Source organism: Alosa sapidissima, chromosome 13 (assembly GCF_018492685.1).
Source record: "Alosa sapidissima isolate fAloSap1 chromosome 13, fAloSap1.pri, whole genome shotgun sequence".
NCBI classification, from domain to species: domain Eukaryota; kingdom Metazoa; phylum Chordata; class Actinopteri; order Clupeiformes; family Clupeidae; genus Alosa; species Alosa sapidissima.
In genome coordinates this window covers 27,866,743-27,891,013 of record NC_055969.1, presented here as the reverse complement: position 1 = coordinate 27,891,013, position 24,271 = coordinate 27,866,743, and the positions used below count along the sequence as shown (strand labels likewise).

At 42.8% G+C, this 24,271-nt stretch overlaps 2 protein-coding genes across 17 annotated transcripts in view; both read left to right on the top strand.

Annotated features, from left to right (window-relative positions):
- ptpn13 (protein tyrosine phosphatase non-receptor type 13) overlaps positions 1-18,011 on the top strand; it is a 57,301-nt gene extending 39,290 nt beyond the window's left edge. For 2 of the 16 annotated variants that reach the window (XM_042058695.1, XM_042058687.1), the window contains 33 exons: positions 110-272; positions 365-755; positions 1,224-1,333; positions 2,055-2,111; positions 2,860-2,949; positions 3,418-3,525; positions 4,248-4,379; positions 5,027-5,454; positions 6,278-6,421; positions 7,230-7,323; positions 7,469-7,554; positions 7,723-7,867; positions 8,072-8,286; positions 8,425-8,523; positions 8,645-9,027; positions 9,329-9,509; positions 9,725-9,880; positions 10,117-10,288; positions 11,111-11,321; positions 12,962-13,053; positions 13,161-13,219; positions 13,555-13,710; positions 14,028-14,193; positions 14,281-14,379; positions 14,539-14,639; positions 14,942-14,997; positions 15,391-15,491; positions 15,665-15,813; positions 16,010-16,100; positions 16,209-16,546; positions 16,827-17,042; positions 17,161-17,223; positions 17,376-18,011. In XM_042058695.1, the coding sequence (XP_041914629.1) occupies positions 110-272; positions 365-755; positions 1,224-1,333; positions 2,055-2,111; positions 2,860-2,949; positions 3,418-3,525; positions 4,248-4,379; positions 5,027-5,454; positions 6,278-6,421; positions 7,230-7,323; positions 7,469-7,554; positions 7,723-7,867; positions 8,072-8,286; positions 8,425-8,523; positions 8,645-9,027; positions 9,329-9,509; positions 9,725-9,880; positions 10,117-10,288; positions 11,111-11,321; positions 12,962-13,053; positions 13,161-13,219; positions 13,555-13,710; positions 14,028-14,193; positions 14,281-14,379; positions 14,539-14,639; positions 14,942-14,997; positions 15,391-15,491; positions 15,665-15,813; positions 16,010-16,100; positions 16,209-16,546; positions 16,827-17,042; positions 17,161-17,223; positions 17,376-17,453 (5,130 nt within the window). In that variant the 3' untranslated portion in view covers positions 17,454-18,011. Of the gene's footprint in view, positions 1-109; positions 273-364; positions 756-1,223; positions 1,334-2,054; positions 2,112-2,859; positions 2,950-3,417; positions 3,526-4,247; positions 4,380-5,026; positions 5,455-6,277; positions 6,422-7,229; positions 7,324-7,468; positions 7,555-7,722; positions 7,868-8,071; positions 8,287-8,424; positions 8,524-8,644; positions 9,028-9,328; positions 9,510-9,724; positions 9,881-10,116; positions 10,289-11,110; positions 11,322-12,961; positions 13,054-13,160; positions 13,220-13,554; positions 13,711-14,027; positions 14,194-14,280; positions 14,380-14,538; positions 14,640-14,941; positions 14,998-15,375; positions 15,492-15,664; positions 15,814-16,009; positions 16,101-16,208; positions 16,547-16,826; positions 17,043-17,160; positions 17,224-17,375 lie in introns of all 16 variants that reach the window. The other 14 variants (XM_042058697.1, XM_042058688.1, XM_042058689.1 and 11 more) reach the window with 12 other exon arrangements.
- Positions 18,012-18,681: 670 nt separating this feature from the next.
- On the top strand, positions 18,682-23,040 carry LOC121679745 (MOB kinase activator 1B-like). Its single transcript, XM_042058699.1, has 6 exons — positions 18,682-18,880; positions 19,906-20,072; positions 21,654-21,747; positions 22,062-22,195; positions 22,514-22,677; positions 22,801-23,040. The coding sequence occupies exons 1-6, from the start codon at positions 18,867-18,869 to the stop codon at positions 22,876-22,878; spliced, it is 651 nt and encodes a 216-aa protein (XP_041914633.1). The 5' UTR covers positions 18,682-18,866; the 3' UTR covers positions 22,879-23,040.
- The last annotated feature ends 1,231 nt before the right edge of the window (positions 23,041-24,271 follow it).

The window sequence follows — 24,271 nt, the reverse complement described above, 5'->3', positions numbered from 1 at the left end:
AGTAGTTTAGGCTGAACTGTTTTTGTTTGAGTAAAGCCTACAGTATATTTGTTGGGTGCTAGGACTTGCTTTCACCATCTGCATGTGGCTGGGCTTGTATCTCCTGCAGAAAAAGAAAATCTCTCTCCAGAACACCTCAGATGGGATCAAGCACCAGTTCCAGACGGACAGTCAGAAGACCTGCCAGTATCTGCTGAACCTGTGTTCAGCCCAGCACAAATTCCACCTGCACACGAAAGCCAGACAGAGCAACCAGGAGACCAAAGACTTGGGTAAAACTATGTCCCTTACTGGAGGTGCTCTGAGGTCTGATACTGATGCTGCCTCTTGTGTGATACTGAAATGTCTTTCGTATCTGTGACAGAGAGCTTGAGTAGCCTGCAGTTCCCCTCGGGTCCTGAGGGCATGGGCAGGGCAGTGAGCACGCTCAGCCTGGCCCCCAGTGCTCGCTCGGAGAGCGAGCACCTCAAGAGGATGTCTTGCTCGGAGGCCGCCCTGAACAAGCACCACATGGTCCGGCTCCCTGCCTCCGGCGACGTCTCGTACCCGGGCTACGTGCCCAACCCCAACCCCCGGCTCCTGAGCCGCTCGCACCACAACCTGGGCCAGCTGCCCGAGTCGCCCGAGCACCGGGCGGCGCTCTCCTACGGCAGCCAGTCCCAAAGCGGCGCAGTGCGGCTGAGCACCCAGCTTCCCTCGCACCACCGTGCCTGCTCCGACACAGACTCCATCACCGTCAGCCGACAGCAGGACGGGTGAGTCACCAACGCCTTGTGAGGCCATCATGGACATTTCATACAGTCCTAGAAAAGTACATGCCAAGAACAGAGTGGCCAGAACAGATTACAAAACGGCTATTTGCAGATCTGTATTAGCCATGTGATGCAAGTACCAAAAGTCTTTCAGCCACCTAGTGGAAAAAGTGTGTCTGTTTTCAAGTTGCCTGTTTGAGATCTTCAAAGGAGGAGTTCTGTGATATACTGGGGCAATTTACTCAGCTTGCCCTGTAGCCCTTTCCTCTACTTCTCTTGGATACAGTTGTGAACAGACAAAACAAGCCTCTCTCGTCTAGTCCTCATTACTGCCCTCTGCCCCACCCCACCCCCACCCCCACCCCTCCAGACTCTAGAACAGACAGAATTATTAAATCAAGAGCTGGCTCAGTGTGTTTACTGGCAGAGCTGGTAATTGTCCCTCTCGTTCTCCCTCTGTTGTCTCCACAGCAGCAGTTTCAGCTCTCTGGTCCACAGCAATCCTCACTGGAGCCCCGAGAAGTTTAAGAAAGAGTCGGACTCCTCCTCGTGTGAGGAGACAGCCAACGCCTATGTTGTAGGTTAGTACACCTCCTTGTGACTTTATTCAGAACCTACTACAACAGCCTGTCTGTCTGCCTGCTTGCATGCTTTCTGTCTGTCTCTCTGCTGGCATCTCTGTCTGTCTGCCTGCCTCTGTGATTGTCTCCATCTCTGACTCCCAGTGCATGCTGGCCAGGGTCTACTGCTGACTGTTTGAATGGCTCTGTTTGCATTTTTGTTTATCGGTCTGTTTACGTGCCTCCCTGTCCTTTGGCAGGCTTTCAAGCCCTTCGTCTAGTGATCTGTGCGTTAAGGTGGGTAGTGTGGGGGGAGCTGTCAGACTCGGTGTCTGTAAAAACGTCTTATTCTCTGAGCAGTGACTCTTGCCTCATGAGAGAGCCTTACCTTTGATCTGCTTTTCCCTGCACTGTCAACGAGATGAAGTGCACTTCATTTGCGCTGCATCTTTTAACTTTGATAAAAGAGAAAAAAAACCTCAAGGCTAGAATGATTATTTAATTCACTTATAGTGACACATGCTAGTGCATAGCGAAGGGGTTAATACACATCGGGTCACAGCTGTTATGGATGAAGATGTGCAATATTTATAGATCATAGAAATAGTAATATGTAATTCTTTATTTGATTTGATTAAGCTATGCAATACAACAGATCTTGTCTGTCTGTCTCTCTCTCTCTCTCTCTCTGCCTGTCTGTCTGCTTGCTTATCTGTCTGTGTCTCTGTGTTGTGTTGTGTAGGTGTGAGCATGCACAGCTCAGGAGTACCCTCCACCCCTGCCTCTCTCACAGTCAATGGTATGTGACGGAATACGGTTGCTACGGTTGAATACTTTCCCTTCTATAAACAATTCGAGGCTGCATCTCTGCATCTCCTCTCCAACATGCAGACAGTTGTCATCGCACTCGCTCCATTGAAGCACGCAGACACATAAAGAGACACATTGTTAGAGCCTATTAAGCCTCCATGTCTGATGGCCGTGCATTAACTGTAGCCCCCTTTGGGGCCTATAGCCGTGATGTATAGCTCAGCTCCAGCTTAATCTGTCTGATCCCAGCATGTAACCGATTCGCCAAGCCCACTTGTGCCTCACAGTCGTCTCTGTGCTGTGGCAGTTGCTGCGGCGCAGACAGACATGCCTTTCGCGCCAGAGAGGGTTAATGCTGTCTATAAACACTCAGAAGGGACTCTTGCAAATTAGGCTCACAGAGCCCAGGGTTAATGTGCACAGAATGATGGCTGGATGCACTGCAGTTTCTCTCTCGCTGCTACTGGCTGCTTGTCTAATTGATGTCAGATACTTCACATGTTGGGTTTTTTTTTCACAAATGTTTTGTCTTACTCATTCTTACATTAGTGCAATTCGATATAAACAGTAAAAGTACCTAGCTGCTCTGTACATTTTATCACCTCACAATAGCCACTCTTACCATCCCCTTGGTGGTCATCAGTAGCTGTAGAAAGGCTACTGCAGCCCAGAGTGCTCTGTTAGGGAAGTCAACTTTATAAACACTGCTTGTTTTCCTTGCTGGCCTTTTCAAACAGACTCTCTGAAGAAGAAGCTGAATGCCTTGCCTTCTCCTGAGAGGGAGATTATGACCGTAAATCTAAAGAAGGATGCAAAGTATGGTCTGGGTAAGCTTTTTTTTATCCTTCTCTTACTCTCTCTCCCTCTCTCTCTCCTTGTGCTGGAAGTTGCCTGTGCCATATATGGGTGGGGAAGCCATATATCATGTTATTGCCTCCGCGGCTGACACAGACTCTCTGATGAATGTCAGGAGGACAGAATGGGGTTATCTGGGCCAAACCAGATGCCTCTTGTACGGAAGCATTCTCTGCTAAGAAAGAGAGAGGCCTGATAAACTGTGGAGGGGCTTTGCTTTCAGTCCCATTTGTACCAGTGATTAATGAATCATGGAAGAGGGAGGACTGAGAGGCTTTTCATGTTCCTCTTTCATATTTTCCTTTTGAAGAAGTTTCTAGCTTGAAAGACAAGTCATTTGGTTTATATTAACTGGCTTCGCAATGATTTTTTGATCATTTGACTATATTTTTTTCATTTTGTTCTTTTTCCGTAAGAATTCCTTTTTTTTCCATCTCCAGGGTTCCAGATTGTAGGAGGAGAGAGTTCAGGAAGGATGGATCTTGGGACTCTGATCAGCTCCATAACTCCTGGAGGTCCAGCTGACATTAACGGCTACCTGAAGCCTGGTCTGTATCTTCTTAGCTATGCCCTTTTACAGATCAGATTTCCACATCTGTCTTAGCACTGTCAATGATAAGAGTCAAAATCATCATGGAGAAATAATGGTGGAATTGGTATGATTCACCATTCACCAAAATGGAAAATTAACAAAAAAAGATTGAAGCACTATATATTATAGCCTGATGAGCCAGACCATCAAGCAAAATGTAGGGTCTGGGAACTCACCATTCGCAGTGCTCAATCCGAGGGGCAGGATAAACGTTTGTCTTTCAAATTCCCTCTGCACGCAATAGGACAGTGCTACAACTCATGAGTCCCATGCGTTTTCCCACTAGTTGGCTAGTTGGTCAGACTTTTGCCAAGTTAAAAAAAAGCTTGACTCGAGTCGCACTGTTCGCCAGCAGTAGCATCCATCATCTTTGGTTTTGAAGTAGCAGGGAATTCACACGGAACCGTCGCAATTCTGCCATCATTATTTTAAGCCCGCCCACGGACTCTACACGATGTGATTGGCCTGATCGAAGTAATTTTTCCAGCTCGCAAACCAACGGAGAGTTGCTAAACTACCCTGGCTGCAAATTACATTTGCTGCCACTAGGGTGTGTCTAGTTTTCTAGGCTATATATATTATGCACTACATCATCTTAAGTCATGTAAAGGAGTTGTGAAGTCTTCTTGTCCTGATTGGTGTATCTCTATACCCCCCACCCCCCGATGGATGTATCAGGAGATCGTCTGATCTCAGTGAATGACGTCAATCTGGAGGGACTTCCTCATGAAGCTGCAGTGGACATCCTTCAGAACGCCCCCGATGATGTCACTCTCATCGTGTCACAGCCCAAAGAGAGACTGTTTGAAGGTGAGCACAGCTGACTGATATCTAGATATTGTTAGGGTTCAGCACTAGAGGTGCATAGATGCCCGTCAATGTGTTGCTTAGTGACCATGACCATGCTACAACACTGGTGGCATAACACTGTTGCCATTTCACTTCACTGCTGTTTGAATGGCCTGATATGCTGTTTGACCTTGTGCTGGTAAATATATATGTTTGCTCTTTGGGTGAAATAACAAACTAGTGAATTAGTGAGATATCCTAATTATTATTGCATAGAGCTGCTCTTTACCAAAAATCAGTCCTAAAATGAGAGTAATAATGTATTTTGTATTGCAATTATGTGTTGCACACTTGCATTAAAATGGCATTTCACTTTTAACATTTGTATTTAAAATGTCAGCAGCAAATGACCTAAATAAACTGTATTGCATCATCTTTAGGTAGTTCAGGTGGTTTTAAGGACATTTGTGTAAAACTGTGTGTTGACTGGGGAGGCCCAGTTGTCATATGGTTTTGTAATATAGTTATACCAGTAATACATGTGTATCTCTAATTTCCATGTGTGATATTAAGGTTTGTGTTCTATTTAGTGGTTTTTAATGGATGATGCTAGTGTTAGTTTGCACAGTGGGACTTCAGTGTAATTGTGTTGGCTTCCTCCATCCTAGGCTCCCCTTCAAGCTTCCCTCACTACAGCAGCAAGTCCCCGGTGGCCTCGTCTGCACAGGCGGACTTGGAGTCGTCGTCTGAAGAGATTGCAGGGTCCCCCAGTCCTCCTCCGATGTCCACTGCCAGCGTGTCCGTATCCCCGCTGGTCCGACGTCACGGGAGCCTGAACAGCTCTCAGAACTCCCGCACAGACAGCCCCAATCTCCCCCAGGCCCAGCTGAACGGCTTCCACCGCAGCCCCCCTCCAGAAGGCCCTCCGGCAGCACAGCCCGCCCTGGACAGCACGCCGCCCGCCCTGCCACCCAAGACCAGGAAAGCCCAGAAGGTGCTAGAGACGCCCAAAGAACCCGAATATTCAGACAGAGGAGACTCGGATATGGATGAGGAGACATACCCTGGTAGCCCAGAGAAACTTAAACTTAAAAAGGTAGAGTCAGTAGAAAGGTAGCCGCAACAATGTTGGAAGCTTGAGAAAAGAAGTGTGTCCATAAAGTGGAGTTTTTAGAAAGGTGACTGTCTTTAAGGCGGCTGGGCACGGGTATTATTGGTTGCAGTTCATTTCAGATCTCTGTATGTACGGTATATAGCTTATTGTTTTAGTAACTGAACAGAGGTAGAATAAAATTGCATTGCATACATTTTTTTTTTAAGATATAAGACTTGATATAAATTGATACAGTTACTTGCAGTAAACAAATAGGTTTATATAAGCATCTGATTTACAACATTGTGTAGTGTTCCGTTCACTTTGGCATCACTGGTGTCAGGCTCTGCCAGTGTGGCTAAATAAAGACAAGCTGAATTTGATTTGTCCTCAAATCACGTATGGCAGTCATGTGCATGATTCAATCAAACAGACGTTGCAAGCTTGAGTGCACAGAACCTCTGGGTTTCATCTAGTCACTGTTTCATTCATCAAGCAGTTTCCTGCAGCTGAGATCACTCCACAGTTACCAGGTCTCCACCGCCTGTCAATCACACATACACTTGCTCCACAGCGTACGGTCACACTAGCGCTCTGTTAGTCCCAAACTAACTGCTTGTTGCCAAATTGGCAACGCAATGCATGACTGCATTTGGAATGAGGAAGTGCATGACACTGCTGCATGAGACCTTATCTTTGATATGTGCTTGGCCACTCTCTTAACTCGACCTCCAAATGTCCTCTCTCTCCCCCTCAGCCCCCCTCTTGCATGTGTCCGTGTGTGTGACGTGCGGTCTACTCACACACGCCTTTTCTCTGTTTGCAGGAGCTATCTCCCAGCTGCAACATGGGAAATTTAAGTGGTAATGCTCCAGGGGTCAATAGTCTCCAACCAGGAGATCTATTTGACGTTGAGCTGTCCAAAATAGACAGCAGCCTGGGCATTAGTGTGACGGTACTGTTTGGAAAGGTTTTCACTCTCTCCTCTTTATTTTCTCCCTTCTCCCTCTTAACTCATGACTGTGTGTGTGTGTGTTTTTTTCCCCATTTTGCCAGTAGCTTGTGCCTGCTTTTGAAGTCCGCCGCTTGGCTTCATTTTGGGGAAAGTAGATTGGCTCTCATTGCATGCAGATTTTTTCAGGCATTTTGAAATCGGCGAATCGGTAATACCAAACACAGTAGGTGCAGTTCAGCCTTTAGCCTGCAGAGGACAGAAAACGCACAGCGTTTGACACCAACATCCATCACCCCACTAATAATGCCTGCATAGATTTGCATTGCTGATCATCTTTTAATTGATTGCGTTGTGACCAATTTGATTTTTCACCTACTGTGTGCATCCTTTCAGTCTCATCAGTCTGACGTGTGCTGTGCTGTGCTGTAATCTTGTCTTGTGAAATTACTTCCTGTTGCACGACTGAAATGATCCTTGACCTCTGCAACAATAAAATCACTGTCGACAATTCAAATCAAATTTAAATCAACTGAAGCTCTTTAATTACGGCACACTATTGTTTTAATCAAAACTCATTTTCACATCTAATCCCTTTCTGACTCATTTACAAATCGTATGACAATGTTTAAATACCAATAGTTACATTAACATCACCTGTGAGATCACCCCTTACTGGGCACAACACGGTTGGAATGGATTTACACATCTTCACAGAGCCACTAGAGGTCAGAGAGAGGCAGGACAGCAGTAATGTAGACTAGAGCGTAGTGATGCTATATATGGATGATCTGGATGGGTATTAATATATTTATGTCTGTCTCAGGGTGGGTCAAACACAACAGTGAAGCATGGGGGAATCTATGTGAAGGCCATCATCCCTAAAGGAGCCGCTGAGGTGGACGGGAGAATTAAAAAAGGTGAGACATTTTGGGGGTAATTAGACGTGACTCTGACCTTTGCCAGATCATTTCGCCATTTTTGACGGTGATGAAAGTAATTGCCACAGGTGTAACTGTACTGTGTGTCATGATGTTACATGACAACTGCGTTTGTCTTCACCAGGTGATCGAGTAATGGCTGTGAATGGGAAGAGCCTGGAAGGAGCTACTCACCAGCAGGCTGTGGAAGCTCTCCGAGACACTGGACAAGTAAGACAGTCTCGGGCTCGGGACGTCCAAGGCAACAAATACACGATGCCCTGTTCTGTTGTTTTTCTGTTGACTCCTCAGCTGAGACTTGTTGTCCATGTAGTGTCATTTCTGAGTCACAGAAACGAATGAAAGGTGTCCTGACCTCTGACCCCATTTGTCACCCAGGTTGTCCACCTGCTACTAGAGAAAGGTCACCCCCCAGCTGATAGCATCCACGCCCCACTCACCCCACAGAGCACTGCAGAGCAACCCCCAGAGAAGCCCCGAGCAGCCCCTAAACCTCCCGCTGACTACCACTTTGTGACAGATGGTGAGTGTGGGTGTAAGACGGCATACAGCCCCTCCTGCCATACTCCCTGCTTTCCGTATCCAGCTTGTTGTGGGCTTAGCAACCAGTACGGAACCTGAAAGCATCCCGCTCCACGCATCCTACTTTAGAGGTATGCACTTTACATTTTGTTGAACATGTACAATGACAATAACAATCTATTCTATATTCTATTATCTCCTGTAGATAACATGTTTGAGGTGGGCCTCGTGAAGAACTCCTCAGGCCTGGGCTTCAGCTTCAGTCGAGAGGAGAACGTTCCAGGGGAGGCGGCCGCGACGAGCATGGTCCGAGTAAAGAAGCTGTTCCCTGGACAACCAGCTGCCGAGAGTGGCCAAATTGAAGTGGGCGACGTCATCTTGCGTGTCAATCAGACTTCCCTCAAGGGCTTGTCACAACATGTATGTTTCTCAGTTTTATACAGGAATTTCACCTATATGTGCCATAACTACAGTCATCAACTTTAGGAGGAAGGATATAGAGTATTTCAGCAGCTGTATTCAGTGATTGTCTTGATGTTGTGGTTTGGCTTGTTACAGGAAGTGATATCAGCTCTCAGAGGAGCAGGGCAGGAAGTCACTCTGTTGCTTTGTAGACCAGACAAAGGACTCCTTCCAGAAATGGACCCCTCTCTAGTGGTGAGAAGAAAAAAAAAAAACTTCTCATGCTTTCCCAAATGCCACCTGGTCCAGCTAGAAAAACATTTGCATCATATGCTTATTTCATAAGCTTCAATTTGTTTCCTGTGTTTCTCCACAGACCCCCAAGGCTTCCCCTCGTAAGGAGCTCCACGCTCATCCTGAGCCCAGCGAGCCCAAGACGGTCTCTCCCGCTGAGGGGGGCGGCCACCAGAGCCTGGGCGCGGTGGAGGAGGCCCTGGAGAGGCTGCTGATGAAATCCCCCAGCCGGCGGGACAGCTACAGTGACAGCACGGATGATGACGAAGAGGTGGAGGAGGCCTTCAGCCCCTCCCTGGAGCACAGCAGCCAGTCGTGGGACAGAAGTGTTTACCAGACCCCTGGCAACAACCCCCAACTAGGGAGACTCAGCCAGTATGAGACGCCATGTGAGCTGGATGACACAGTGCGATCCACCTACTACTCTCCCAACCCGTCCATCTGCAGGACAGATCTGGACAGAAGGTACTGGGCTGATCCACCCTTGACCCATAACCTAGACATTTGAAGTCTCAGATACAGTTTAGAGACCAGAGACTATTTATTGATATTTAGAAATTGGCTTTTTTGTGTGGTCAGCCAGACTCACTGTTCAGCAAACTCCATAGAAGAGCGTAGGAAGTATTTTGAATGTTTTCTATATCCATACTCTTCTAGTTAAGAGTAATTTAGTCATGTGACAATCGGAGAGCTTCCACACGTATCTGTACTGTCTTACACACACATCTGGCTCCTTTGGATCACGTCTTTTGGTTCTGTGTTCCAGGTGTCCTTCCTCGTCCCCCATGATGGTGGAGCTGGACTCCACTCTGCAGCCCATGCTGTCGTCATCGGTCAGCCCCGACAGGGCGGGCCAGAGCCCCAGCCCAGACCCCCTGCCGCCCCCACTCCCCGTGCCCACCACCCTCAGCCTCCCCAACAGCCAGGACATGGAGGAGTTTGTGCCGGTAAGAGACCTGGAGGGGAGCTGTTCTCCTCAGTGTCTGATTACATCTGTCCTTTTTCCTCCTTTTCACTTGACTGAATATTTGCTCAAGGCACATTCTTTCATGAAACAAAAAAATGAATGTGTTATTTGTAGTGACACATTTGATACGTGCTCTTGGGCTTCTTCTTAAAAAGTTGACAAGAAATATAATAAGTATTTTTTTTCTGTCTATAGGAAGTTGAGCTGAAGGTCTCTCTTGTCAAGTCAGACAAAGGAAGTTTGGGATTTACCCTAACCAAAGGAAATGACCTTAGCTGTTACATCCACGACATCATTCAGGACCCAGCCAAAGGCGACGGACGACTGCGCCCCGGAGATCGCATGATAATGGTACTATACACACACATGGTCTGTGTACCATGTACACTCACAGATAAGGAAACAAGGCAAATAAACACACTACTTGGGCATGTGGTTTATGAGAACTAATTCACCGACAACCACATCCCGGTCATTTGTGCTATTATCTCTTATAATGTATGAGGAAGTAGTTTGTTGACTGCATAATGGCTCAGAATGATGTCCTGTTCCCACCTCATTCTATTTCGGTCCTCCTCACTCCTCAGGTCAATAACACAGACGTGTCCAGCATGGGCCATACCGAAGTGGTGAATCTGGTCCGAGCTGCACCGCGAGTAGTGGACTTGGTGGTTGGGAGAGTTCTGGAAGCTCCTAAACCCCCTTTTGAAGCTCACCTACTACCCGACATCACCTACCAGTGCCAGGAAGATTCTCTAGGTAAAACAGTGTTATTCTGTTTTATGCGTGTTAAGCCTGTATTACGTCTGGTTCAAGAAATCATGGTGCGTCCTTTTGGGTTTAATTGTTGATGTTAATGACATATTCATGGAATATGAAATCCAAATCAACCCTTTTCTTAGCACCATTAATTCAAAAACAATAGACAATAATAAATGGTACTTTGGTCTATTAATTGTATTGCATGTATTGCTGTGTGGTTTGCTATAATTGTATCGCTATGCATTGTCCCATGCATTTATTACAATCAGGAAGTCACATCTGGTTATGGGATCATATGGCTTATGTAACTCATTTAGCATTAGTCAATACGCTGTTTTCTTTTAATGGAAGCTAATGCCAAATGGATGTAAATATAACATTTTCCATTTAGTTTAATAGAGTTATATTGTTGCCATAGCTTTCTGTGAGTTTAGCTGTCAACAGGCTTTATAGGTCACACGCAGTGTGTTTGTGTTGGGTGTCTGAGGCTTAATCCTCGACTCCTGTGTTTCACTTTTGAAATGTTCCTCTCTGGGTGTTCCAGCCCTTCATTATCAGCCACTAGCAGTGTAAACCAAACACCTACTACTGCGCATTGTGTTTAGGCACGCACAGCTGAACCTTATCAGAACCAGCACACAATAAGATGCTTTCAGTAGAGGCAGAGCCATGCGAGCCTTCCCCTCATAACAGACGTAGGTGTGGGTGTTGTGTCACTGAGCTGCTGTCTAACTGTGGGTGGTAGGTTGCTTGGTTATTGTGAAGTATTGTGAATATGCCCAGAGGTCTATCTCACCCGTGGGGCTGTGTGTTCCTCAGGTGTGGTGTTGGAGGGGGGTAGTGATAGCCTGCTGGGATTGCTCTATGTCAAGGAGGTGGTGCCTGGATCGGTGGCAGCAGGCGAGGGCAGCCTGAAACCCCTGGACTTGATCCACTTCATCAACGGCGCCCCAACCCATGACCTCACCCTCAGCGAAAATCGCAGGTTGCTGGAGCTGTCACTCAGGAACCTCACACTGAAGGCCACCAGGTAAGCATTTCAGCAGAAATCCAATATGTCAAGCACAGACAGTCAGACACACACACACACACACATACACACACACACACAGAGACACACATATTAACCCTTATCCATCACCTCTCTCTTTCCTTCCTTCTGTATTCCTCTAAAAGTTCTGGGTTGGTGTATATCTTTTCTCTGCTGCAGCTTTCTTTTGTGCACTTTTTGCCAACCAGGGGGGTATTCCAAGTACGTGGTTTAGAGACAAACCTGGGTAAGTTAACTCAGAGTAAGTGGTAAACCTCCTACAACAAGAGCCCTATGGCATTGCTTTGTTAGGAGAATGAAGCCATACAGCTCTTCTATTAGGAGGTTTACCACTTACTCACCCAGGTTTGACACTAAACCACGTACTTTGAATACCCCCCTGGTCAATGTGAATGCAATCATGGAAAGAAAAACACAGATAAGAAACATCATAGTAATCAATCTTTAAATTGTGAACATGCACTCTCCATGACTCCAATAATGTGACATTTTAAGTCTATGGCAGTAATCTACACGTGATGTAGGCCACTCATTACTATATGACCATAGCAACTTTCATGAGATTCAAAGGGGGAAAAAAGGGTAACAGGGTCTCTGATACAATGTATCTACTTCATTAAGTACAGTGTAACAACCTAAAAAACTTTTATGATATTGATCTCATTAATATCCCTCCAAAACATTGAGGTTGTCTCTTATAAAAAAGCAATTAATGTCATGAACGACGTTGAAAAATGCAAATTCCTTTAATATTTTCATTACCGAAATTGAAATTATCATCACCGAAATTGGCTTTAACTATTGCGGTAATGAGACGACCTAACACAAAAATGCCAATTTAAGATTTAGCTAGCATGACCTAGCAAAAAAAATTACCTCCATGACATTGTGTGTTTTATTACCTTATTACTTAACAAATTTGAATTAAGAAAATATTTTTTATCACAAAACTGTTACTAATTTCGGTAATGAGAATAATTAGTGTTGTGTTTAGACAGTTTTGAGACAAATCATGGAATTTCAACACAAAGACAAAAGGAGACATGCTCACCTTGACGCCATCTTTGATCTTCTGTTATTACTGATGCATGATGGGAAATTTCATTTCATGTTGACATTCCTATAGGTTTTTATTGCAGTGCTCAAAAGTATTGCATTATAATGTTAATATTGCATTATAATGTTAATATTATTAAAACACACATTTTGATGAAGCATTGGACTTAAAACAATATGTAGAACTTTATTTTATTTTAAAGTAAAAGATAAAGATTTTCTTAATGATCAAACACTTGGGATTTGAGCCAGGTCACATTGCGGTAATAATAATTTACTCATAAAATGCATAAAAAATACAAAATAACAATAAAATATGGAGAAATTACCTTCTGTGCAAGATTAAGCACATGTACCTATATTGTTAAATAGTGTAATCAGTGGGATTTATCGCATATTTGACCATCAAATCCTTAGTACCGTAAGATGTTGGGGTTTCTCGAGAATCACCCATATGAGCATATATAAGATGAGACACATATATGAGCATATATAAGTAATTATTAGACTGCTTGGATCCATTTAGGACTGCTTTCATTTTACATTCCTTTTTTATTTTGCAGAGATGGGAAACCAGTGACTCCACGGCGAAAGAGTGTCTCGTATCTTAACAATAACCTAAGCTCTAAAGCAAACACACCACATAGCATGAATGGTAAGTCAGGATTTCAGGGCCAGTACAGTATTCTTTGAGAGCAATGCAAAGCTGTGTCCGTAACACATGCACAGCACAGTGTCTCACAGCAGGTTTTGTCTTTGAAGGTTATCTCCATGGTGAGCGCAACGAGTTGGAAGTCCTTTCCAGTATCTGTCCATCTGAGGTACCTAATCCAATTACTTGTTCTTGCTCGGTGTTTTTTTCTTTGTCCCAGACTGAAAATCCTCTTTTAGTAGTTGAGTGAATGTAGGATATCACATTTGATCTTGACGTGTTTGACCAGACACTGTGTAGCCTACTCTTTTGGAGAACTCTATCCCCCTCATCACAAGCCAAATTAGGACTTACGGCTATTTTTGTTGTCCAGCTCTGGTTTCTGTGGTTGATATTGCACAAAGCTTTTTCTGGGTGAACTGTATAATTTGTGACCTTTTTATATTGCACTGTGTGTATGTGTGTGTGTGTGTGTGTGTGTGTGTGTGTGTGTGTGTGTTCCAGGAACAGCTCATTCAGATGCAGCTGGAAAAGCCCCCCTCTGGTGGCCTTGGCTTCTCAGTCATTGGTGGAGAGAGGGGCATTTTTGTCAAGTCCATCACACCTGGAGGAGTGGCTCACAGCTCAGGTGAGCTGCAGGTCGGAGACCGGCTGTTGAAGGTGAGTTGCAATTTTTATTATACTCTATTACAGTTAAAATGTTGTCACAAATGGATAGAGCAGGCCCTTTCCTTCTAACTTTGGGAAGTAATCCAGATTTCTTGGTATTCATGTCTGTCAGATTAGGTGTTTTTTGATTGTGTGTGTGTGTGTGTGTGTGTGTGTTTCTGTGTATAGTAGATTACCAAATCTTGTCTGTGTTGATACAATCATGTGGACCAGGCATACCTCTTAAGTCTTACTTTGTTGCCTTTTGCCTGTTGATCCATATAAATCAAATAATGTAAATATGTGTGTGTCTGTGTGTTTGCCTGCAGGTGAATGATGATCTGATGACAGGAGTGTCTCACTCCAAAGCAGTCACCACCATCAGGAAAGCCAAAGGTGTAGTCCGTATGATTGTGTCCAGACCTCCTGACCAAACCCCTAGCACTTACCTGGGCTTCCTGCCTCTCAGCTCAGACAAGTGCAATGGAAACACAGGTACTTCAGTACCTCTTTCTGTTTAAATAAAAGATGAATAAAACCTCACAACACCTGCTCAGAATGTGGTGATTTAACCTGTTACAGATGTAAGTGAGGACAGTGGGGTGCGAACTAAAGTGCACAGCCCAGAAGATGGTCAGAAGTCCAGCAGTGAAAAAGATCCACCTGTCATCCCACCCATAGGTACATTACTCACTGTTTTATGTTTTATCTGTGCTAGTGTGCTTTCAGGGAAACCCACAACTGTTTCAGAGGTAATTGTTGTTGTTGATGTGCGTGTGTGCGTGTGTGTGCGTGTGTGTGTGCGTGTGTGTGTGCGTGTGTGTGTGTGTGTTTGCACAGACTATGATGTAGGTTCAAAGGAAAACAGGACCGAGGGTAATACGGATCTATCAGAGGACACAGACTGTGACGGTTCCTCCCTGCCTGAAGACTCCCCTGAGGTAGAAATATGCACTTAATTACAAACTTAACTAGGATTATTTGATGAATATGGAAACATTTGGTGCTGTAAAATACAACTTAAGTTTGCATTCATAAAAGTACTTTGAGTAAAGGTTCTCCATTCTGCCCCTCTTCTTTCTCTCCTTCTCTCTAGCTTCCTCTCTCTCTCTCTCTCTGTCGTAACACGTTTTAGTTTTGAAGTGCTGTGCTATGTCTACCACCACCATCTGGTCTACATGAGGCTTAATGCTCCATTGATAATCCAGTCCAGTGGTCAAGTGTTGCTTCTTTGTGTTTTCAGACCTCAAGGAGAACAGACTGGAAAGAAGAGAGTGTAGATAGCCCTGCCAATGACCGGTAAATATCATGGGGGAAAAGGTGCTCCTTATGAAGTCTATAAGCATAGTTTTGAATGAGTTTACTTGTATAGGTAGAGGTGTACTGTTTCAGTAAGGGCTATAATTACATGAATGGTTTAATATAATTTACTTACAAATAAGGAGAACATACTATGGATCTTTATTAAGAGGATAGGCTTTGTGCTGGCATAGCTTAACATCTGTTTTGCCTGACCTAAAACAAGCATCAGTCACGACTGAGAACCCAAAATTTAAATGAAAGCGTATCAAAATGAGTTTGTCCAAGTGTCTCCAGGACCTTCATGTCAAAGTGCAAGCTTGCATTGTTTCTTATGACATGACTTGAGAATCCTGAAATGATGTTGTAACCCCTCAGATCTGCCATTCTCAGCTATCTGCAGACCAGTGAAGGACAACTGGAGGAGGAGGACGAGATTACGTGGGACAGCGATGAGCTTCCTATTGAGAATATAAACTCCAGGTTCACAGAGGGTAAGTCAGGTTCCTCACATACTCCATCAACTGCAGATAATCATCCATTAATCTGACATGACTCAGCAAAGGACATTTATGGATGGATACTGGAGCCACTGTTGATTTCAGATTGATTGTAGAGGGATTTCGTCATGATTATTTATCATTTTCTCTCTTTCTCTCTCCATTAGATGGGCCTATTGTTACTGAAGAGGAGCTGACATCTCTGCCTCTGGTAAAGGTCATCCCTGATGGTCAGTATACTGGACCCAAACTGAACACAGTGGTGCGCATGATGCGCGGTCTGCTGGAACAGAAGGTGCCCCTGCAGGAGTTTGAGGTGAGTAAGTGATCCAGTGATGAAATCCAACTCATAAAGTGATCTCATCCAACTCATAAACTTTATTCAACACATTGTAGGTTTCACAAATGTATTACATTGTACATTGACTTCAATGTACAAATGTACTAAATTTGTGAGTGTGTGCGAAATCTTACAGATAGTACATTGACTTTCTCATACTTTTTGTATCTAGAATTTACAGAATTTGCAGCCTCTTGATGACTGTCTGATTGGACAAACACAAGAAAACAAAAAGAAGAACCGTTACAAAAATATTGTACCTTGTGAGTGTTCTCATACAATGTTGGTGCACACACAATAATTTTGTCTTAGCATGAAGCAACAATTTGCTCTAATTATTTTCATTAAATACCTTGCCTTTTTGTCTGTAGTCGACACCACTAGAGTGCTTCTTGGCAAAGAAGGTGGATACATCAATGCCAACTTCATAAAGATGCCGGTGAAGGACGAATGTTTTCTGTATATTGCCTGCCAAGGACCATTACCCACCACTCTTGGGGACTTTTGGCAAATGGTGTGGGAACAGAAATCAAACGTCATTGCAATGATGACCCAGGAAGTGGAAGGAGGAAAGGTCAAATGCCAGAGATACTGGCCTGATACACCCAGAACTGCCGAAATGGTAGATGACAGACTCCAGATCACACTAGTGAAGGATCAACACCTGGACAACTTTGTTATTCGATTGATTGAGGTTAAAGATACTCAGGTAATTTCTTGGACTTCGTCTTGGTTTTCCTTGAAATGATCAAAGAGTGGAGTGCACGCACATCTCCAAATTTAAACAGGTGCTGGGTATAAGGCTATTAGATATTTGATACCTGACGAAGACCTCTGGTCGAAACATTGTACTAATAAACCACTCTGGGAGCTTATAGAAACAGTGTGCGGGTATCTTTATTTTCCTTGAAATGATCACAATATTTCTTTACAGTTAAGGTTCAGTAGATGTAGACATATTAATGTCTAATTAGAATTTTTGTTCCTAGACTAACGAGGTGCAGCAGGTCACGCACTTGAACTACACTGGTTGGCCTGACCACGGAACACCCACACAGCCTGAGCAACTGCTCACATTCATCTCCTACATGAGACACATCCACCAATCAGGACCCATCATCACTCACTGCAGTGCAGGGATCGGAAGATCGGGGACTCTGATCTGCATAGACGTGGTTCTGGGGCTCATCAGCAAAGATGCCGATGTAAGTAATGATTGACACAGATTATATTGCATGTTATTTTTTGTGAGTTTGATTTTTGTAAACTCATTAGTCAAATTCATAACGAAATGTTTTGCTCAAAGCTGTTTTTCTTTTGAAGTTTGATATTTCAGATGTGGTTCGTACCATGAGGCTTCAGAGACAAGGAATGGTACAAACAGAGGTGTGTTGTCTATAAAATGATTAAAACTATTCTGCATCTGTTTTCATGGCCAAACATTGTATGACAACAGCTTTTGTTGTGCATTGAATGTGTAAAGTTTGTAGTCAGTAGAATTTTTATTTATTTTTTCCATGTTTGTCTTTCCACAACAGGAACAATACATTTTCTGCTATCAGGTGATTTTATATGTGCTCAGATGTCTTCAAGCAGAGGAGACTATCTCAGGATAGAAGATTGAGCTCCTTTGATGAGACTGTTACAATGATTTGAGCATTTTAAAGCTTCACGTAAAGATGGAGACCAACCCTTGTCCACAGGGACTGAAAAATGTTAGAACAAATTCATAGATTATCTTATCAACATTATTAACTTCTGGAAACATCAGATATTCTAGAAGATTATGTATATTTTTGGCTTCTGTTCTCTTTTTGGCTGCTACTACTTTTAAAGACAATAAACCATTGATTTTTTATGTTACCTTTTTTGGTAAAGAAACAGTGCTTTTATGGACACATTACAGAATGACCATTGAGGTTAGCAATGAAATCCTATTTTATATGGAACAAAATTATCCTTGTTCTTTTTAAAAGCTAAATAATGCTGGAAGTTGCCTCGACAGAATACGACAACAGTATTTGCTTTGTAAATCTCAATATCAATCACCTTGAATTTCTGTGGTAAATAATCACATTAAAGTGTACATATTTATCTCCTGAAATTGTTGATATGTTTTAAAATGTTATTACTGGACTATTTGCAATTTGTAAATAAAAGAGTATCATGCCTTTTCAGGTTGTTGACATTTTCCTGCAGTGTGTGTGCAAGATCTTCTGTTTACATATGTTAAGTGTTTCTGTGTCAGATTATAGCCTGCATGGATGTGCCAGACAAATCTTAAATTTGGCCAACTATGCCTGATCATTTAAAGTAGTAGGCCTATATGGAAACTCAGTGGGCTATTTGAGTTTGCCATTGTAGAAGGGGCCCATCAGCCACCATTTAGACTTAGACCTTATATTGGGCTACAAAAAAATGAATTCAATCATTCTCGTGAACCCACTTGTGGTTGCCTAGCCTACTAGGAAATCAGGTCAAATAATAAAAAAGTTAAAACCTTATTTTGTCCTAGGAGTTTTAGTAGCCTAGTTTCGAGTAGGCTACCTAGCTATCTAATGCTGCCACCTAGTGATGATGTAACAAAGTAGCAAGAAAAATAGTGGCTCTGATACAATCTACAATGCAATAAAATGCAAGTAAAAATGGGATCTTTGGAGTTATCTCCAGTTTTCTTGTGATATGTAAAAGCATGTTCGTGTAGGTATGTTTCATATAATTTGAAAGCATGAGCAAGGCCAGTGCTTATCATTTCATAAACGTGTGTCTTCCCATCACTGACCCGTAAAATGGTGATGAACAGTCTTTCTGATGATCCTTCTTTCCGGTACCCAAACCCTATGAGTGACGTAACACTCTGGACGACTACCCCAGCGAAGCCCGAAGTTTGTTGCCAGGTGCCTTGCATGATTCACAAAGATAGTTTCCTCAAAGGCTGGGTCGAGCTCCTTCTCCCCGTCAACAGCCTTTAAAAAAACATTACCGTGTACAAGTGGCCAGGACCCTGGGAGGCATCGCACACTGGCAAAATGAGCTTCTTGTTGTAAGTTACAGCAGCCTTCGATGCAACGAAAACCTTAGCTTGGCTATGTTAGCTGGCTAACATGATTTTGCTAATGTTAACGTTATATCAATGATCCCATCCAGGTGCTAATGTTATCTCCATCGCGAGTTGGCCTATTTGTATCAAATGACGACTTACTAACGTTAGCTGTCAAGTAGTATTTTAGAAGAGGCAATAACTCAACGTTAGTCAAACACTCTGAACTGACATCGTATCCTAGCAAGCTAACATTGACACCCTTTAAAGTTACATTTTGCTAACATTTTGCTAACGTTAACGTACCATATCATTGCTATTGAACCTGTGTTATATTCTTGCTATGCTGCTAGCTTGCTTGTTTCCACCATGCGATGCTTTCTCTCTAAATGTGACATATGTTGGTATCTATGTATAAGCATTCATATCATGGTGATAAACGCATGTGGCCACATAATTTAGCGTTGATGGTGTAAGAGAATACCATGTATTCATCTCTGGCGAAGTGTCTTGGCTAACTTTTCAGCAGCCGACTAATGCTAGCTGTCACGTATTAATATAGCAGATTAAGATGGCTTTCTACTTATCCATCCATTGACTTGACGTAACGTTACCTCATAAACCAAAACTAATGTCTTGGTAAACAGTGACACTTGAGGCAGGTGTGCTAAGCGTACATTAGCCGGTTGTTAGCAGTGATAACGTTTGCTAATGTTAACTAAATGCACACACTGCACTAGACATTGCTATGTTGGGGCCATTCATTTCAACGTTAAGGTTACACCACCACAGAGAGGATCACTCTTTGCACCACTATAGATACTGTAAGTTAACACTTTAGGATTTGCGTAAGCAAACTTCAATAGCACGACACTTGTAACGTTACTGATTTTGTAAGAAGGACCTTTAATAGACGTTTTTTCCCCTTATTTACATAGACTTGTAGACATCGGTTTGTGTCAGAGGCTAGTGTCAATATTAGTTTTATGTTCATACAGTAACTTATCGCACCATTGCCATTTTAACAGCGGAAACCGTTCGTCAAAAACCTTTAAACCGAAGAAGAATATTCCTGAAGGGTCTCATCAATACGAGCTGTTAAAACATGCAGAAGCCACCCTTGGCAGCGGCAACCTGCGAATGGCTGTGATGCTACCAGATGGAGAGGACCTAAATGAATGGGTGGCTGTGAACAGTAAGTGATTTTAGAGTTTTGATTCAACACGTTTGCTTTTAGATTGCAAAATCTTCAATGTCTGCAGTACCTCAAACACATATTATATTTCATACAGTAGTATATACAATGTATTGAGCAATATATTGATGTGAGGAATGTGTGTGTGTCTTGCTTCTTCTCCCAAGCAATCACTCTGTTGTACGCTCAGAAATAGCCCCCACCCTTACACTGAACAAAGTCAATCAACACTGTTCATCTACCTCATGTATACTTCAATCTTCAATTACAATATTGTTATTCATTATCATTGCACTGAACTGCCTTGCACTATATTTATATTTAATCTTAAATCTCAGTCAATCTTTTCAATTGTATATTGTATCTTGCCTGTGCCTGTTGAGGTGTCCACGACCATGGCAACCTTGACGGGGACAACAAGAAGGCCCCCCCCCCCCACCCCCCATTGCACTACCTTATCCCACCCATAGTGTTCAATTTATTTCCAGATGTACATACTGTATTTATACTTACATAGCCATATTCTACTGCCCATCATTCTATTCTTACTGTTATGTTTTTATTCTTTCTGTTTTTTTTTTTATTCTTTTATGTTAAGTGAGTGTACTTTGAGAGCAAAGATTAACCTGGGTCAAATTCCATGTTTGTTTATGCAAACCTGGCCAATAAAGCTGATTCTGATTCTTGGTGGGAGCATTATGATTGGGAATAGATGTCCAAGTGGCGTGGTAGTCTGTGAATTCTAAATACTTTCTTTGTCCCATCTCCATCTCTTTGTTGGCCTCTACACTGAGAACCAACTCCCTGAAAGAACTCACTACACAAACCTAATTCCAGCACATCTAATTACCAACAAGAAAGGCCAGTAATGGATTAGCAAGTATAGGATTGACCAGCTCATGCAATCATATGCATCAGTCATATACATGTATTTGTTTAGCAAGTGCTTATGTACAGAGGACATGCATTTTTATCTCAATGTGGGCTCCCTGGCTTTATAACCCAAGAGATGGTGTGAGTACCTTGTGAGTTGTGCTCCGAGTGTAGCCCTCAGCAGCAAGAGGGCCCTCAGCACTGGAGATGTCCAACCTGATATGTTGTAGCCTAGCCCCTGAGTTCTAAACAGACTATAGTTGTTCTTCTAATGGCAAAGCTATTGAGAAGTTAGGTTGGTATGAGAACTGAACACACTGCTCCTGTGTAGTTCAACGCTACGTTTTACACATAGTTGATGCTGATGTCTTTGCTCCTCCATTTCTCTTAAAGGTGCGATTTGTAGGACTGTTACCGAACGTTCTGTAGGCCAAAATCAAAACACTGGTGAACGTTCTCAAGACTACCAGACGCGAGCCTCTTCTGGGTTGCCAGATGTAATGAAGACTTAGCTAACGTTGACCTGCAGCTGCTTTAACGTGTTTCCTTACTCTCTGACAACATATGATGATCATTTTTGGAATGGTTACAGTTTATTTTCCATTATTTCCTACATACTGGACCTTTAAATGATACAAGTACGTATTACATCTAATGATTTGTGTTCATTCTCCTCCACCCTGTTCACCCTGTTGCACACACTCCCAGCGGTGGACTTTTTCAATCAGATCAACATGCTGTATGGGACCATAACAGACTTCTGCACTGAGGAGAGCTGCCCTGTTATGTCTGCAGGGCCAAAGTAAGTTTATACAGCAAGACTGTGCTGTGTTGGTAAGCATTTCTGGAACACTGAAACCTCGATTTGAACAACATTGTGTGTTGTTCTGTAATGATTGGGTCATGTTGGATATTGTCAATAATATACTAAGGAAATCTGATGGCTTTGCAAGATTTCATTCTAAATGTGACGCATGAGCTTGACTTGCAAATTAAGAAATTTATATATCTCTGTAGATTTTGAATATAGCCTACAGTACCTTAAACATGCATGTTTCGACTCACTGTCTGCATTCTCAATTGACGGTGTTGTTTCCTGTTATTTTGTTTCCATAGGTATGAGTACCACTGGGCTGATGGGACCAACATTAAAAAGCCAATTAAATGCTCCGCACCAAAGTACATTGACTACTTGATGACCTGGGTGCAAGATCAACTTGATGATGAAACACTATTCCCTTCTAAAATCGGTACTAAATATTCTCAAATTGAATTTCAGTTCTCACATTGCTTACTGTTTGTGTGTGATATTTCTATTTCTATTTTGGGGATTTAAAGGAGGATACTAAGTAGTGGCAGTGTACAATGAATCCCTGTTCCTGTCCTCTCAGAAGTCTCATTAAATGTACTTAAATGAAGTTCATTTCTGAAACAAAGTTTCTCTCATGTTTCATGCCAGATTGTGAAAAGTGAATTAATAGTCTGTTGCGACTTGAAGTTGTTTGTCATTATTTTGTGATTACATCTTTTGTGTGATTTCTCATCTTTTGACACCTTTTAACCTACAGGGGTGCCATTCCCCAAGAACTTCATGTCTGTGGCAAAGACCATCTTGAAGCGCTTGTTCCGTGTCTACGCTCACATCTACCACCAGCACTTTGACTCTGTCATGCAGCTGCAGGAAGAGGCCCATCTCAACACCTCCTTCAAGCACTTCATCTTCTTTGTGCAGGTCAGGGACACTTCTCAAACACATGTCATATCTCTTTGAAAGAATCATTCATTTCCCAGTGTGATTTCAGGTGCAATCTTTTTGGGGGGGTTGTCTGATTCGTTTGTGTGTGTTTCGTTTCAGGAATTCAATCTGATTGACCGAAAGGAACTAGCCCCTCTACAGGAGTTGATTGACAAGCTGACAACGAAGGACAGATAGATGGAGAGAGGGATGAAAACGAGTGATCCCCTAATCACACAACTGATCTCTGTGCCCTCTGTTCTCCTTTGCTTTGTACAGATGTCCTGCCTTGATCTAAGCTCAACCGCACGCCATTGCTACAATAATACTAGCTATGGAGGAAAAAAAAGTAACACTACATCAGAGAAAAGCCTGTCAATGATATTAACAGTAAAAGGGTTCAAGCTAGCTTGGTTGACTGGTCTTTACAGGCACCTGTTTATCCACAGGCTTAGTTTTAACAGACAGTGTCTGTCATAGTATTTTGAGAATACCAAGCTAATGTGTTTAGTTTGGTTGAGCAGTTTGTGGTGGTGTTGTCCCTCGCCTCCTTCAGTTTTCTTAGAGCTTTTAAAGCGTTGTTACATTACTGCCATCTAGTGGTAGATTAGCATAACCATATTCCCACCAGCCCTTTCCAGTCATCTTTACTATATTTTACCTGTTGGGGGGGGGCATGCTCAGTCAAAATAATGCAGTGACTCAGACAGCAGATGGATGAAGATGAATTTAGAAAATATCAATATTTCCTATGCAATTATAACAACACTAATACTTTTCTCCTTGCACAAAGATACTTTGTGTTTCCCAACAAAATGTAACACTTTTTTAAATAATTGGCCACAGTGGCATGTCCATTGTTTGATTACGTTTGTGTTAGAAACCTTTAACAGCTTTCATATTTCTTATTTGCATGTTGAGATGCATTGGTTATATTGTGGTGATCCTCAAGGAGTGCTGGTCACTTTTCTGATCAGAACACTATGTTTCTTGGGAATGAGTTGTATGAGTATGTGCGTATGAGTCCGATATGATGACGAAATACCGGCTTAAGCTTAGCTAAAGCATTTTCCCTTTTAAGCATTCAATAAGTCAAGGTGCAGTTTAAAGACTTAACTGAAGCATTTACAGCAAGTTATATGAGGAGTCCAGAAACTGACAAAACATATCAGTCGTGTTTGTTCCTTGTTTGTTTTTGTCAAGGAGTAAGATTACAATGCCACACATTTGAACTACAGTGTAATTTAGGTGTATACCAAAAACTGACTTAGTGACAGGATTAATGTTTGTTTTGTTTTGTTTTGTTGGAACTCTCTGGCATACTTTGATTGTTGAACTCATTCTAATATGAATTCGGTGTGAATTCAATATTTGTCAGCATACACATTGGTAAGTAGCATTCCATGAATGTAATGATCTGGAGCAGCAGGTTACTGTGAAGATGGCTGCAGTAATGACGGTGCCAACAGTTACTAAGAATGCCAGGCAGGTGTTAACTGTTTGAACTGTTGAACCTAATTTTGCCTCTGAAATAGAGTATATATTTTCCCTGGACTGTATAGATATGACGTTTCTGAGCAGGATGTACATA